Raw genomic sequence first — 16,120 nt, 5'->3', positions numbered from 1 at the left:
TTAGCTAATAGTGAACTACCACCTTTAACTGAGCACTATTACTTACTAATTCATTCATCAGAGTTTATTGTTAGTTAATAGTAGTTACTAGAGTGTTAATAATGCATTACTCATTTGTTCCTGTGTAGTTATTCATTAATGAAGGATCAGTATTCTAAAGTGTTACCGCTCACTTTTCAGTGAGCATCCAGTTCGACATTTATTCTTTTATTACAGGCAGCCACGGCAGGTCAGGTGGCTCAGGCAGCCACGGCAGGTCAGATGGCTCAGGCAGCCACGGCAGGACAGGGTCCATAGGTGACCCCAGTGGATCAGAGTCCATTAATGGCCATAATAAGTTGCAGTCCAAAGATGGCCATAATAGTTCAAAGGCCATTAACGGCCATGGTTGAGCAGGGTCCCCACCCACAAGCTCCCCACCCTCAGGTATACTGCCCCCCCAAAAAAAGTTCTTGGGGATTTCAAAGGGGTCTGTTGCGGCCTCGTGGGCAAGGAGTTCCGGTGGTTCCGGCATGACCAGGCGTTCGGTTGGTGCCGGCAGGGCGAGACGCCTGGGTGGCGCTGGCAGAGCAAGGAGTTTGGGCGGCGCTGGCAGGGCTAGGAGCTTGGATGTCCCTGGCAGGGCTAGGAGCTCAGGTGGCGCCGGCAGGGCCAGGAGCTTGGGTGGTGCTGGCAGGGAATGGAGTTCAGGTGGTGCTGGCAAGGCAAGGAATTCAGGTGGCGCCGGCAGAGCAAGGCGCTTAGGCGGCGCTGGCAGGGCAAGGAATTCAGGTAGCGCCGGCAGAGCGAGAAGCGCAGGTAACGCCGGCAGGGCAAGAAGCGCAGGTGGCGTAGGAGACACCTCTGGAGTGGTCTCCAGACCCCCAGCGGTCTCTTGAAAGGCTTCTGAGCCTAGCCGAGTGGAAGAAGCCTTCTTCCTCCTCCTCCTCTTCCGAGGGTGAGGCGACGATTCACCGGTTGGAGCGGGTTCAGGAGCAGACTCACTGGCTGAAGCAGGTTCTGGAGCGGACTCAATGGCTGGAACGCCCCTACATCCTTAAGCAACGAAGGGGCGGCCATCTTGCCCGTGGGCACTGGCAAAGTAGCCATCTTGTCCATCGTGTCCAGGGCGCTTGAGTGTATTGCAACCGGCAAATTTGAGTGCATAGCATCTGGCAGGCTTGAGAGCGAAGCGGCCACCGGGCTTGAGAGCGAAGCGGCGAGATCTATCCGAGATCTCGCTCTGCTGCTGCCACACATCACAGGGGTTGAGGCGCCTGTTTCTAAACTGATGACTGAGACTACAAATATTCTACCTATTATTGAGATTTTGATCTAACATACCCTCAGAAAATTTTATTAGATTTTGCAAAATTTAAAATAATCATTAGCTGAAAAAAAAACTCATCTGATTTCTGATATTAATCTGAATGATAAAGTGATCAGATTATCACACTCTCAGGAGCTCATTGTATTGTGATTCAGTGTTCAGATCATGTCATCCTACATTCCTGAGGGCAGAAAACTGGAAACCCACTGTACATGTCTTTATTGTTTTATTTATTTGTTTTAATATTTCATCTCTTCCAGATTTGCTGGCTGTAATCTCTCAGATCAGGATTGTGAAATTGTGTCTTCAACTCTACAATCCTCAAACTCTGTCCTGAGAGAGCTGGATCTGAGTAACAATGACCTACAGGACTCTGGTGTCAGCTTCATTTCTGATGGACTGAAGAGTCCAAATTGTCAGCTGGAGATCCTGAGGTATTTAAGAACATATTAGAAATCATTTACAGTCAGAAGGCCACAATGTTAATGTGTTTCTTTAGCTGATCTGACTACGCGTGTCTGTAGATGATCTGACTATTGATGTGTGTTTGTTCTACTCTCTTTCAGACTTGCTCTCTGTAATCTCACTGCTCCGTGTTGTGACAGTTTGTCATCATCTCTACAATCCTCAAACTCTGTCCTGAGAGAGCTGGATCTGAGTAACAATGACCTACAGGACTCTGGTGTCAACTTCATTTCTGATGGACTGAAGAGTCCAAACTGTCAGCTGCAGATCCTGAGGTATTTAAGAACATATAATGGATAAAGTACAGTCAGACGGTCACAATGTTCATGTTTGTCTGTAGATGATCTGTGTGTCAGCAAATTGAGCAAAATTTAGCAATTTGGGAGAAGCAGGATCCAAAGCATGCACACTAGAATGTTCAGCTCACTTTCACCCCCATGAAAATGAGTTCCTTGATCGCTGATCACTTCATAAAGTTGTCCTCGACGAGCTACAAAGTGATGTAGTGCCATCAAGAAACTGTCAGCATCAACACTAGTCAGCAGTTCTACATGAACACACCTAGTGGTTTGATATTTGAAAAGTAGTCCCCATCTCTTCTCAGTCTTGAGGAGATCAAACTCAGATGAAATGTTATATAGTTGACTACTAGATAGGAAAAAAACATAACTATTAGATGGGGAAAAACACTCCCACTCCTTTCAAAATCCTTTCTTAGGGCTTGTTGCAAGAGGGGAAGTTGAATCTGAGTCTTGTTAAGAGAAGAGTGAGCTCATTCCATGATTTATATAGCTCAATCCTGTCAGGAAACTTGGCCACTGATCTTGTCAGAATAAAGGAAAGAAGGTCCTTGACTCCAATGGTTAAGCTTGGCTAGATCAGTAAGGCACTTGCCTCTGGTGATGTCATCAGCTGGATTGCTGTTTGTGTCAACATAGCGCCATTGTTCAGGAGTAGAGTGCTCTAGGAGAGGAGTCTCCAAACTCATTCCTGGAGGGCCACTGTCCTGCAGAGTTTAGCTCTAACCCCAGGACTGAGTTTGGAGACCCCTGCTCTAGGATTTCAGTAATGTGATTAGCAACAAATACTGTAACGACAGGTATCAGAAGGAATCCAGTTGAGGACAGTCATTGAATCAGACCACAGTTTTGTTTGCTGAATAAGCAGGTCAAGTCCCCCCTGCAACAAATTTGCTAACTGAACCTCGGTGAGGGCAGCACACAATTCAAGATGAGCTATGGAATTTGATTTAGGAGGGGCAACTCTTGATCGTGGATCACAAAGGAGACCAGAACGTCACTCTTATGGTTTACAATCCTCAGGTAGGCTACTGACCCATAAGCTTGTTCAGAGGCATCACAAAATCTCTCCTAATGGAATTACCATCAAGTTCAACAGGAACTTATGATCTCGACAGTTCAATAGAAGTGATAGCAAGAAGTTTACTGTATTTAGTTACCACTACCACTATAGTACATTTGAACCCATAGTATACTACAAGTTGTAGCTAAATATAGTTTTTAAGTACAGAGATGGTATATTAAAAGCACATTTTAGTTCATATTTCATGGTGTCTCAAAATAGCACAGTTGAGTCCTCTTAGATGTTCTTAAGAAGTACAAAAGAAGAATTTTAGTATATTAAGTAAAAAATTAGTACACAAAATAGAGCACTTTAAATACATTATAAGGTGTAGTTTTTTTCCACCTGGGTGCACATGGCGGTGACTTTAATTCAGAATTAGTTTGCTCATTATGCTGCTCCTGCAGACAATATCACAGTTCTTGGGCTAATGCTGCAGCTGACTCTGTCACAGTAGAAGGGGCAAGTAAGTTCATATTAGGTGAGGACGGTGCAGATAAATGTATAAATATGAGCATCAGTCTCAGCCATTGAGAAAAAACTCCTGTGAGATCATCATGAAAAAACTCGACAAAATAACATCCCTCAGGGCTTTTAGCTTAAAGGCATGCACATTTTGAGAAATATTGATGGATTCTCATACGTTTATGTTAATTTTCTATACAGAGGATTAATATTTATTAAATTTTTACCCAAAATGCGGTGTTGTCATCTCATGAGCGCTGGATACTCTCATCTACTTTGTTTTCAAGCCATACCTGCAGCCGGAGGGCGCTCTGTGCATATTTAGTCCACAAATGCCTCAATGAAGAAAAGATATACCATGTGACATTCCAGGAACTAACAGAGGCTTCCAGAGATTGCTGAAAACGTGGATATAACATGCAGATCGACACTTTTGAAAGTAATAAATACACAATTGTGACAATATGTGTTTATCTTTGTTCTTTACGCCATGTCGGGTATTAATAATAGATAGATTATATTTATAATGCAATGGTAATCGAGATAGCTTTTCTCATTTTGCAGAATAGCATAAAATTATATATTTTCTGTCTGATTTTTGATCCGAAGCTACATCACATCACAGAAGGTTTTTTAAAACACTCGACTTGTAATTTTGGAGCAAAAATGTGATTTTAATTTTATAAATTGTTGTGTTTTGTTGGTGTGGTAAGCTAACATGCTAACGAGCCCAGAGATGCACCTGTTCTGAGCTAATTCAAATAATTTTGAATTGTAAAGCTCACTATTTTTTTCTTTTTTTTCAAGAAAGGAATTAGATACAGTTTCAAAGAAGGTGAAGTGAGAAGTTTGGTTAAAGAAATGAGGGATTAAATCTTCTTGAATAGAACTGTCATAGAGTATGCCATTAGGGACCAAGCAATTTTATTTGTATAGCACATTTCATACACAACGGTAATTCAAAGGGCTTTACATAAATAAGAATAATAAAAATAGAACATAAGGAATAAAAATAACAGTAAAAACAGAGAAATTTGCTATCTGGATGGAAGAGCAAGGATGTTTCAGGGAGGTTTTTAAAAGTGGCTTTTTAAAAGAATAAAAAGATAATATGTATAAAATAAAATGCAAACAGTTCGGACATAGCACAGTGCTCAATCAGCAAATGCATAGATAAAAAGATGTGTTTTGAGTCTGGATTTGAATGTGGCTACTGTTGGAGCACACCTGATCTTTTCTGGAAGCTGGTTCCAGCTGTGGCTGGCCTAACAGCTAAAAGCAGACTCTCCTTGCTATGAGTGAACCCTTGGTGTTTCTAACTTGATCCTGATGATCTGAGTGATCTGTTAGGTTTATATTCTATGAGCATATCTGCAATGTATTGAGGTCCTAGGCCATTGAGTGATTTATAAACAAGTAACAGTACTTTAAAATCAATTCTAAATACAACTGGAAGCCAGTGCAAGGACCTGAGGACTGGTGTGATGTGTTCATGTTTTCTGGTTCTGCTCAGAATCCTGGCAGCAGCGTTTTGTACAAGCTGCAGCTGTCTTATGGTCTTTTTGGGAAGACCAGTGAGGAGTCTATTACAATAATCCACCCGGCTGGTGATGAAAGCATGAACAAGTTTCTCTAAGTCTTGACTGGAGACAAAGCATCTAATTCTTGCAATATTTTTGAGATGATAATATGCTGATTTAGTTATTGTCTTTACATAGCTACTCAAACTCAGGTCTGACTACAAAATCACACCAAGATTCCTGACATGATTTTTAATTGTTTGACCCCTAGAGTGAAGGTATGTGTTCACTTTGAGAACTTCATCTTTGTTTCCAAACGCAATGACTTTTTTTTTTTTTTCGCAATGAGAGTTTTGTCTTTGTTTAACTGAAGGAAGTTTAGGCACATCCAATTTTTAATTTTATCAATGCATTGGCACAGGGAGTCAATGGGGCTGTAGTCGTTAGGTGATATAGCGCAAGGCATAGGCGAACACCAGGATAATCCAAAGAGTGCCTTTTTATTTATCCAAGCAGCAACAGCTGGGGTGATATTTACAAATAAGTGAGTAAGTATAAAGAAAACAAAACAATAAATGAGCAAAAAAAAAAAAAAAAAAAAAAAAAAACTAAAAAAAAATATTACAAAGGCTTTACACAGCATACACTTGTTCTTTCTTACCAAGAACAAAGAAAGAAACTAAGTTTGCTTAAACAGCATAAACGTAACCTGCAGTTTAACTCACTGACCCCTCTTTTCCTCCTATAGGCTGAGAAGGTCTGGCTTAAATATCCTAAATTCCCACCAGAATAGTAATTGGACTATACCAACTCTTTAGCCAGACAGCATAAAGAAAATAATAATAATAATAATAATAAAAAAAGAACAGTAATCTCATGTTTAAAGAAGAACAGGACAGCCATTGCAACAGAAAATAAGCAGATATAGGAAATGCAATTAATAAGCATAACAGTTAGACATGTTTTCTTATTCAGTTCATTTGTGAAAAGAAAACACCTGAAAAATAAAACAACAACAACAACAAAAAAACAATTGGTTCATTCCAGCCCTTTAAATGTGCAACCTTCAAAGCACCCCTCCCCATGGGAAACCCCCGATCCAACCAGGAAGTGAATGGAAGCATCTAAGCCAGAGCAGAAGAAAACGGCAATAGTCTTTACTCTTCAATCTTATGCTGCGTTCACACCAGACTCGACTTGCACGAATAAATCACGCTATTCATGCATAGTTGGACGATTGAACATTTTGAGTTTACTCGCTTCATTCACGCATGAAAATCCCTTTACAACAGACGCGAATTCGCATCATGAGAGGGGCTCTCCCGCTCCTTTATGTATCCCAGACTCTCCCACTGCTTTCTGCACACTTCCTCTGAATAAACACAACTTGTCAGTGGGGAAATAATTGTAAATGACAGCGAATAAGCTCAATTGGTCGTCTTTAGTTGGCTTGTAGTCTTTATATATATATATATATATATATATATATATATATATATATATAGCTCAAATTGAGTAAAGACCGTTTTTTACAACTTAACAGATTGTCTGACCTCCTCACTCACTTTCTTTCAAACACGATCCTTTTTATTTCTGTTTCTATAAATGCATGAAGATGTACAGCGACGATGATTTTGTCCTCCATTGTTGTTTCGAATTTCTGCCTCAGCTCGCTACGTCACGTCACTACTAGAGCAAGCTCCTGATTGGTTAACGCGGCACGGAAATTCGCCAAAGTTCAGATTTTTCAACTTGCGCGATTCGTGCGAATCATGCATTAAACGCATCAAACACCCGAATCCGCTCAATTCGCGCCGCTTCATTCGCACGAATCGCGCCGCAGGATGTCAATTTTCGTCTTTGCATTGACTTAACATGTAAATCATTCGCGCTTACCGCTTCATTCGCGTCCGGTGTGAATGCACCATTACAAATTGATATGTGCATTAAACGCATCAAACGGCCGAATCCGCTCAATTCGCGCCGCTTCATTCGCACGAATCGCGCCGCAGGATGTCAATTTTCGTCTTTGCATTGACTTAACATGTAAATCACTCGCGCTTACCGCTTCATTCGCGTCCGGTGTGAATGCACCATTACAAATTGATATGTGCTGGGCGATCTGCGATGGCGTGACGTTGCTCTGGGCGTTCAGCGAAGGCGTGACGTTGCTCTGGGCGATCAGCAGAGACGATGACTGGTGTTGCTGTTATGGAAGCCGCCATCTTGTGAGTGTCCTTAGGCGCGGCGGCCATTACACAGCCAGCCGAGGAATCGCATTCCTCCGCGACACCCACAGTAAATGGAGAACCAACTAACAACAGAGCAGAAGTCAGCTTCATTAAATGCTGACTGACAGTTCCATAGACCCACAGAGACAGAGAGAGGAGTATTAGTATTAGAAGAGGAGTAAATAGGGCGCAGGTTAGAAGCATTGCGCTGCCTTTTACATGGGTTAGTGGAGCATTGCCGAGAGACAACAGGAATGTATTGAAAGCACATGCTGAGGATGAAGGAAAAGTGTGAAAGGAAGGAAGAAACTTAAAGGTGCCCTAGAATTAAAAATTGAATTTATCTTGGCATAGTTAAATAACAAGAGTTCAGTACATGGAAATGACATACAGTGAGTCTCAAACTCCATTGTTTCCTCCTTCTTATATAAATCTCATTTGTTTAAAAGACCTCCAGAAAACAGGCGAATCTCAACATAACACCGACTGTTACGTAACAGTCGGGGTATACGCCCACAATATTTGCATATGCCAGCCCATGATCGAGGCATTACACAAGGGCAGCCAGTATTAACGTCTGGATGTGCACAGCTGAATCATCAGACTAGGTAAGCAAGTAAGGAAAACAGCGAAAAATGGCAGATGGAGCAATAATAACTGACATGATCCATGATTACATGATATTTTTAGTGATATTTGTAAACTGTCTTTCTAAATGTTTCGTTAGCATGTTGCTAATGTACTGTTAAATGTGGTTAAAGTTACCATTGTTTCTTACTGTATTCACAGAGACAAGAGCCGTCGTTATTTTCATTATTAAACACTTGCAGTCTGTATAATTCATAAACACAAATTCATTCTTAGTAAATCTCTCCAACAGTCTAGTGTTAGCCAGTTAGCCACAGAGCATAGCCTCAAACTCATTCAGAATCAAATGTAAACACCCAAATAATTACAATACTCACATAATCCAACGCATGCATGCAGTATGCATGACGAACACTTTGTAAAGATCCATTTTGAGGGTTATATTAGTTGTGTAAACTTTGTTTATGCACTGTTTAAGGCAAGCGCGAGCTCCGGGCCGGAGAGTGCGCGATTTAAAGGGGCCACAACCTGAAATCGGCGCATTTCTAATTATGCCCCAAAATAGGCAGTTAAAAAAATTAATTAAAAAAAAATCTATGGGGTATTTTGAGCTGAAACTTCACAGACACATTCAGGGGACACCTTAGACTTATATTACATCTTTTAAAAAGAAGTTCTAGGGCACCTTTAAGTGCCTACTGGTGTTGTTGCTCGGTAGATTCGCAGGTCTTTACCCGAGTCGGTCGAACACGAGGAGGCTGAACGAGGAGGCTGAACCGCTGGCGCTTCCGTGACAGCACGCACACTCACAATAAATATACTGCTTATTAACACATGATTGAAAACAGCTAAGCCCGCCTTGAAAATTAGCACTGCAAAGCCTAAAGCCCTTGAATGGGTGAGATTGAAACTGATGCTAGAACAACACAGTGCTTAAGTGCGAAAAACAAGCAATAACAACAATAAACTCTGCAAACGCGGCTGTTATTCTAAACAAGTACAATTATAATACAATTATAGTCAAGGTAGAAAATAGGACAAGCACAGATTCGAATTTAATCCTTCCTAGCAGCAAATACGAAAAACGAAGCAAATGACCAGAGCAGATATTAAGCAACACACTTACGCGCTCTTGCCGTCATCACTGCCAGCTGATATTTCATAAAAATAAATTTCTAATAATTTTTTTTAAACTTTGAAGCTTTTTAACTATTTTCTTCATTGTGACAATAATTAATTATGACCATAAACTACAAAGTGTCTGCTTTCAAATGAGACAATACTTATGCTTTTAGTGCAAAGGGTTCATGAACTGTATCTGTTTTAGTTTGGGTATGTCATTTCTTGGGATTTTTCCAAAAGCGGGGGTGCTGGCTAACAGGTTAAACCACCTTGAGGCAACATTTAAAAGTTTTATTTTCACCAATGACAGTACGTAAGTCATTTCATGGGTGCTTCAGACTGGTTTAATTGTACACAGCACCATGTGACAATTCCTGAGCAGCAAAGACAAGGAAAGGAAGTAAACCACTCTACTGAAGCAAGCCTTCTTAAAGGTCACTAACTGAAGTCACAACAGTCTGCAGCTGTCAAAAGTGGGCGTCAGTGACATCAACAGTCTCCTAGGGATTTTCAACATGGTCCGCCTGTGTGTGTCTGTAGATGATCTGTCTGTTGTGTGTCTGCAGGTTGTCTGGCTGTATGGTGACAGAGGAAGGCTGTGGTTATGTGTCTTCAGCTCTGAGTTCAAACCCCTCACACCTGAGAGAGCTGGATCTGAGCTACAATAACCCAGGACTGTCAGGAGTGCAGCTGCTCAACCACAAACTGAAGGATCCAAACTATAAACTGCAGATACTCAAGTATGTCAGACACTAACAATGACAAACTGAATGTGTGTGTGAATGATGCAGATCTACGTTAATGTGTGTTTGTGTGTTTATAGTGTGGATCATGGAGGATCGATCAGGATTACAGCAGGACTACGAAAGTGTAGGTCTACAAACACTCACACTCACTCTCTCTCTCTCTTTCTCACACACACACACACACACACACATGTGGCAGTATAGATATTTTCTGTACTGCATCTGTTTATTTCAAGTTCTTTGTCACCGCCTGTCACCTAAACTATAAGCATCAGGATTGGAGGAAAGGACTAATTAAGGGGAAGAGTGAAGGTATATATGGGCGAAGTTTAGAGACTGGAGGTAGGTTCAACTGACCAGAGACATTGCGTTCCCTTTGGAGGCAGTCCTTGCGGGTGGATTTTATGTTTCCGGGAATCATGGCAAGGAGGTGGGGTGCTACCTGTTTAGCCTGTCGCTAGCGGGCGTTGTCGTCGGCCGGTGAATGCTCTTCATCAAGTTTGGGGACTGGACTAGAGAGTTGTACTATATTCCTAAAATTAGTCTGCTTGGTGGTGCATAAAAAGAAAAAAAAAAGACAGGCTGACAACGCCGATGTACCCAAGTCACTTAGACACCACCCGTGCTGCCGACTTGGTTTTGGGGACTAAGAGTCAACTTAGGACTGCGAGCAACCATTATTATCAGTGCCAATGTGGTCTCTTGGTTAGCACTTAGTGTTACAATGATGTTTGATGTTCTCAAGGATGAACAACTAGATGAACAATTAGCGACACGTATTTGAAACGTGCTGTCATTTAGGCAACAAGTATTTATGTTTTAAACTCGCAGACTCTTAATGTGTCGTTATGATGCATGTATGAAGGCAAGTCGTATATATTATATTCTAGCACAGGTGAGATGAGGTTGTTTTTTTTAATGTGGTGCTCTCGGGCATGTAAGGTTATCTTGTCCTATTAGAGCTGAGGCAGTCCTGAGTGAAATTAATCCACATGAAGATCAATATGAGTGTCTCAAACTCCATCTATGCATATGCTGTGAGTTTGGATTGCTTTTAACATTCATCTGGAAACGCAATATGTGACATTTAATCAGATTTGTAAGGTAAGTCATCTATAAACCTTAGCAAAAGCAGGAGAATACATTATACAGCATGTTTTTCTATTCAAAGAAACACGATTTCAAAATAAAAGTTTAAGCCCTCGTTTAAGTCCACATGTTCCTATTCAAGAAATTACTGTGGTTGTAGCATTTCTTTTGTAAAAAAATTGCCAAATATTAAAGATTAATTAGACATTTGAAATAAATGTTGTAAGCCAATATTAAACAAGGATTAGATCACGTTGTAAAGTGTAAAAACAATCGTCAGGCTACTGGCGCCCTCTGCAGGCATTTGTTATAAGTAGGGGTGTGACGAGACACGAGATTGAGTTCACGAGAACGAGACGAGACAAGATTTTTACACAGTATTTTTAAGAAATCCTCAATAGTGAAATACATGACCAAAAAAATAGTCTGCAGGTGCATTTTAAATGTTTTAACTAATCATCTTGTAATGAATGTCATTTCAGTTCTACTTTCTGAGTATGAATTATCATATGCAGTAAAAGACAACAATACTCAAGCACAGTAAAAGGTTTTGCCACTAACTCAACGGACTGCCTTCTCTTCTGTATGATTTCAGTCTCTTCAGACATTACTGTACATGATTTATGAGCTTCTACAACCTTTGTTAAAGTTAACCTCATTTATAGTGTTACCATAAAAACGAATAACAGTGTTATTAAGTGCAAACAATAAGTGCAATATCACTCACGGTTGGTTCACTCAATGGTTCAAATTGCTCACGGTTCGGTACGTATCGCGGTTTTAGGGTCACGGTTTTGGTACGGTTCGGTATGTGCAATGTTCAGGGAAAATAGGACTACTGTCAAATAAAAATAAAGAAAATAAGAACAAATAATCAAACTACAAGCAACATCACAAATAAATACAGTAGGGCAAATATTCAAATAAATAAACAGTGCTTTTCAGGTTTTTCAGGTATCAAACAGTAGTTTTCAGGTACAGAAAATGGATAAAGTAATCAAATATAAAATTACACTGCATATTATCTTCACTGTTTGAATTAAATAAAGATTAATCATTATTGAAGTTACAAAAACTATTCAGTCAAGAGCAGTGAGTGATTTCTTTGTCATTTGTTGTTTGATTTAACATTAAAAACAGGCAGCAGGAATAGTTTTTTTCCCTATAAGACATGCACGATCCAGTACATATACTGTTACACATTCAATATCTTTCTCGACTATTATACGTTCACTTAAGTCACAACCGACTATGTTTGCTAGGATACTCGCCAAGACGGGCATGTTGACATAATTTTTTGTATGAATTTGTCCGCTGAAGCGCAAGACTTGAAAGAGTCTTGCTCCTAAATGTTTAAATCATCAAGGCTTAAATGAGTTTAGTTTAAACACAGATAGCAACGTGTGCTGTTCAGGTCTCACCTGCGCTCACGTGCTATCAACACCCGGGTGATGACGGTATAAATGACTGGACATTAGAGCATACGGCACTCGCATTGAACAAAGTTTACAACGAGTGACTGTTTTGTCCACGCTTTCTGATTATTGTTGTTGTAACATTTTTAGAAGCCAGAATGCGCATCCATCCACTGAAACATACATTATCTGAACTCTGTGTCTGTTTTCCACGTTGCTATTTTAAACAAACCATATTAGCCTATAGATGCGTCGTCATTCGTGATGGATTCGCGGTGCAAGGGCGTGCCGAACCGTAAGTGGAGAACGGTACGGTTTGATTTTTTACAGAGAACCATTGCACCCCTACTCATGAGACAGGTTTTTACCTCGGCGAGAAATCTCGTCACGTTTCAATCTTGCAAGATCTTGTGGTACGAGATCTCGTCACACCCCTAGTTATAATACATAAAGAACGTTAGTTGTACAATTCAATACATTTTGTATTTTGACAGTTTTGTTCATTAAAACCCATATGGTTATTTATATATATTATTTATACGATTACTTTTGATAGTTTTCAATTAATATTGTTTTTGCTATTATATATTTATTTTAAGGCATATGTGTAAGTGAATGTGTTTTGTTGTGTAAGCACCATTATAATGATCATGTTAGTAGTTGAGCTATATGTGCGACGAGCGCCGCCATGTTTGTTTACGAGAATAGATCTGTTGGATTTCCAACACGTGAATTCATCCACTTCTTTCAAAATACACGGATGGATGTAAGTGTCCGGTGAATTGGGAGAAGAACAGGGTAAACTTTATAGTTGCTTGCCTTACTAACAGTATGTAATATGTATCTGATATGAATATAGCACGGTGTCTAATTATAATGGACAGGATTGTTATTGCAGCTTCCATAGACATCAGTGTATATTTTACAAACTCTAAATGTATAGTCACTAGTACTTATGTGTATTTAAATATCTGAAACCCCGAATTACTCGAGTAATCGTTAGAATAATCGAACAATTACTGGATTACCAAAATAATGGTTAGCTACAGCCCTAGTTGAAGGAGATGCTGAAGTGCAGATCTCTGAAATAAACAATGTTGTGGGGATGGAAGACCGGAGAAGCAGGGATTGTGTAGTGACAGAATCTGGAAGCAATGAAGATCAGAATAGAGTCAGGAAGGGAAATTCATGTTGGCCTAGAGAAAAACTACTAAAATTAGGTGAGGATGAAATGAATGAGGCTGAGGATGAGGATGGTGTTTATCTGATGTTTCAGATCTGTCAGATATTTCCCAGGTTGTGATCAGGTTTGCTCTTTATATGAGATCAGTTATTTTTTGGATGAGACTTTAGGAAAGGTTTCTGACATGAGAAATTTCTCCAGATGTAAAGAGATTTTAATTTTCAGTTCTACATTGTCAAAGGAGGGTAGGAGAAGTCACATAGTAGCTTTTAGACATTGTTATATTTTTTGTTATAGGTCAGAAATGACAAAGAGGTAGCCTCAAGCTATATGAAGTCAATGGAGACCGCTGGATTGTTTTCACCCTGGTGGGCATGGTTTTCAGATTATGACACGTGTCACTCTGTCTCTATATAAAATAAAATATAGCCAATCAGCATCTAGGGCTGCGTGATTCTTGCTAAAATGTGAATCATGATTTTGGGTCATTCTACAAGAAATATCAATTTTTCTGTCCATAGACTTAATAAATAATTACACTTGAAAAACACTTTAGGATTACAATTTTTTTATATTTTAAAATGAAACAATGTTATTTGAACAATTAAACCTTCTTGAGCCATCAATGTGGCAAATATTTGTTTTTAAATTAATTTTAATAATTCCAAACACCACAGAAGCTCTCGTCCCCACAGTCATGTACAGAGGGAAAATGCTTTATTTTGAGTTCACAAACAGGGTTTCTAACATTTAGCATACAATAATGTATAACACTCTACCGCATAGTGTTGCCATATGGCAACATACACTTTGTGTTCATTTCCTTGCCACTGTCTCTTTAACAGAACATTCTCGTTTTTTTTTTTGGTAAGAGAAGACCTTAGTTTAGCCAATGATGTGCTTTGGTTAAGTCACATGACATGCAATTTTTTTCTGTGGCGCGATTTTCTGACAGACTGCCGTCTCTTGTATGTAGTTGCTGAAAGCAAATTAAAACGTCAGTAACAAACAAGGACCCGCCCATGTCACATTCACAAATAAATTGTTAACATCATCTCAGGTAAGTTATGATAACATATTCACCACTCAAAAAAAACCCCGTTTTTGGTAAATCGATAAAATGTCTGTGTTGCCATATGGCAACACTGCGCAATAATGGAATGGTATTATTATAATAGGTTAGATAGCTAGCAAAGGCCAGCTGCAGTCTGTTAAGCTGTAACAATAACAACATTAATGCTAGTGATATAATGTTGATTAGTCGTATGTCAAGGACTGCCATGGCATTTATATTATGGATTAAATCAACATCGGAGACCTGCCACCACAGCCAGTATACTGGCCCAGACCTACCACTGGCCTACCATGGTGTCTCAAAAAGGCAAGTGCAAGTGGATGTAAGTGTATTGTTAGGGTGAAGTGCACCAAATGTGATGTGTACATGTGTCTCACCTCTGAAAAAAAATGCTTTTTAAAGTTTCATACAGAAAAAAGGTGAAGTTTCAAGGATTATGGGGGGGGTTCATGTTCATAACCTTCCTCTCATAAGATTGCGTAATGTTGAATTTTCATGAACTACAATATTTTTGGTTTTATGTCAAGGTTTTATGATACATGATGAACAGTATTAGATTTGTTTTTAACTGTCTACATTTGCAATTTAAATAATATCCACGAAAAACGTAATGAAATTCAAAGAATATAAAGCATTATTCAGCAAAAGAATAAATTCCATAAATAAAAGCACAAGATGTTGGAAAATAAGTATAAGGTGTTGTTTATATTTACTGCTAAAGCCTATAATAGCACCAATTTATTCAATACAAACAACATTTCTGAGGAAATATTAACTATATACACTTACACTTATTTTAAGTTATTTCCACTATTGCGCGTTGTTGCCATATGGCAACATATCATAAAGTACCTTAAAATAATATTTTTTTCCAAAAATTTTTTTACAGCACTTTAAGTTAAGCCATTCTAAGAAAAGAAAAAGTCAAATATTTTTTTTTATAAATTTATCATAATGCGTGCGGTAGAGGGATAACTATCAAATACATAATGTAAATGACATAAAAAAACAAATGCTGAATACATATGATAAAATATATAATGAATATAGTGGTCCCCTGGTGTTACCTTTAACAAAACTCTCTTATTTTGAAATTTAAAAAAATCACACAGATGACAGCACTTGATTTTCTTCTTCCCATTTCCTAGGTGTGACCTACTTTATTGTTAGGGATTTTTAAAAACTAGAATACAAATGGATTAAACTACTTAATTTAGTGAATATATCATGATTGACAACATGTGGTTTGACACCTTCCACCAGCCATTTTGTAAAATGCATTTTTCATGAAAATTGTCACTGGTGTTACCCGTTTATAGATAAACTTTATTTAAATCTATTAATTTAGTTCTTTTGCACAAAATAGCACTAAGATTATGTGATTCTAACTTTTCTTTCTCATTGTTAATCCTCCTTTGGTCAGATATGGCTAAATTAAGGGTATATGGCTAAATTGAGTGCAGCTGTCACAAACAGAATGGTAGGAGACAACAGGTTTGCAGATATAATCGAGTTTTTTTTTTTATTTTTTTCAAACAGCAAGGAATAAC

The 16,120-nt window shown here is 39.0% G+C and overlaps 2 protein-coding genes across 5 annotated transcripts in view; one reads left to right on the top strand and one right to left on the bottom strand.

Moving 5' to 3' along the window:
* The window catches only part of LOC137015309 (uncharacterized), a 289,835-nt gene that overhangs the window by 238,638 nt on the left and 35,077 nt on the right, over positions 1–16,120 (bottom strand). The window lies entirely within an intron of this gene.
* Positions 1–16,120, top strand: part of LOC137015300 (NACHT, LRR and PYD domains-containing protein 3-like) — a 55,357-nt gene that overhangs the window by 17,094 nt on the left and 22,143 nt on the right. For all 4 annotated transcript variants that reach the window (XR_010893937.1, XM_067380175.1, XM_067380172.1 and 1 more), the window contains exons 5-8: positions 1,570–1,743; positions 1,876–2,049; positions 9,629–9,802; positions 9,886–9,932. Coding sequence is in view for 3 of the 4 variants with exons in the window: in XM_067380175.1 (XP_067236276.1) it covers positions 1,570–1,743; positions 1,876–2,049; positions 9,629–9,802; positions 9,886–9,932 (569 nt within the window). In the remaining variant the exon portion in view is untranslated. The remainder of the gene's footprint in view (positions 1–1,569; positions 1,744–1,875; positions 2,050–9,628; positions 9,803–9,885; positions 9,933–16,120) is intronic.

Source organism: Chanodichthys erythropterus, chromosome 24 (genome assembly GCF_024489055.1).
Source record: "Chanodichthys erythropterus isolate Z2021 chromosome 24, ASM2448905v1, whole genome shotgun sequence".
Classification (NCBI taxonomy): Eukaryota; Metazoa; Chordata; class Actinopteri; order Cypriniformes; family Xenocyprididae; genus Chanodichthys; species Chanodichthys erythropterus.
Note: the sequence above shows the minus strand (reverse complement) of the source record. Positions and strands in the feature narration are given on the sequence as shown.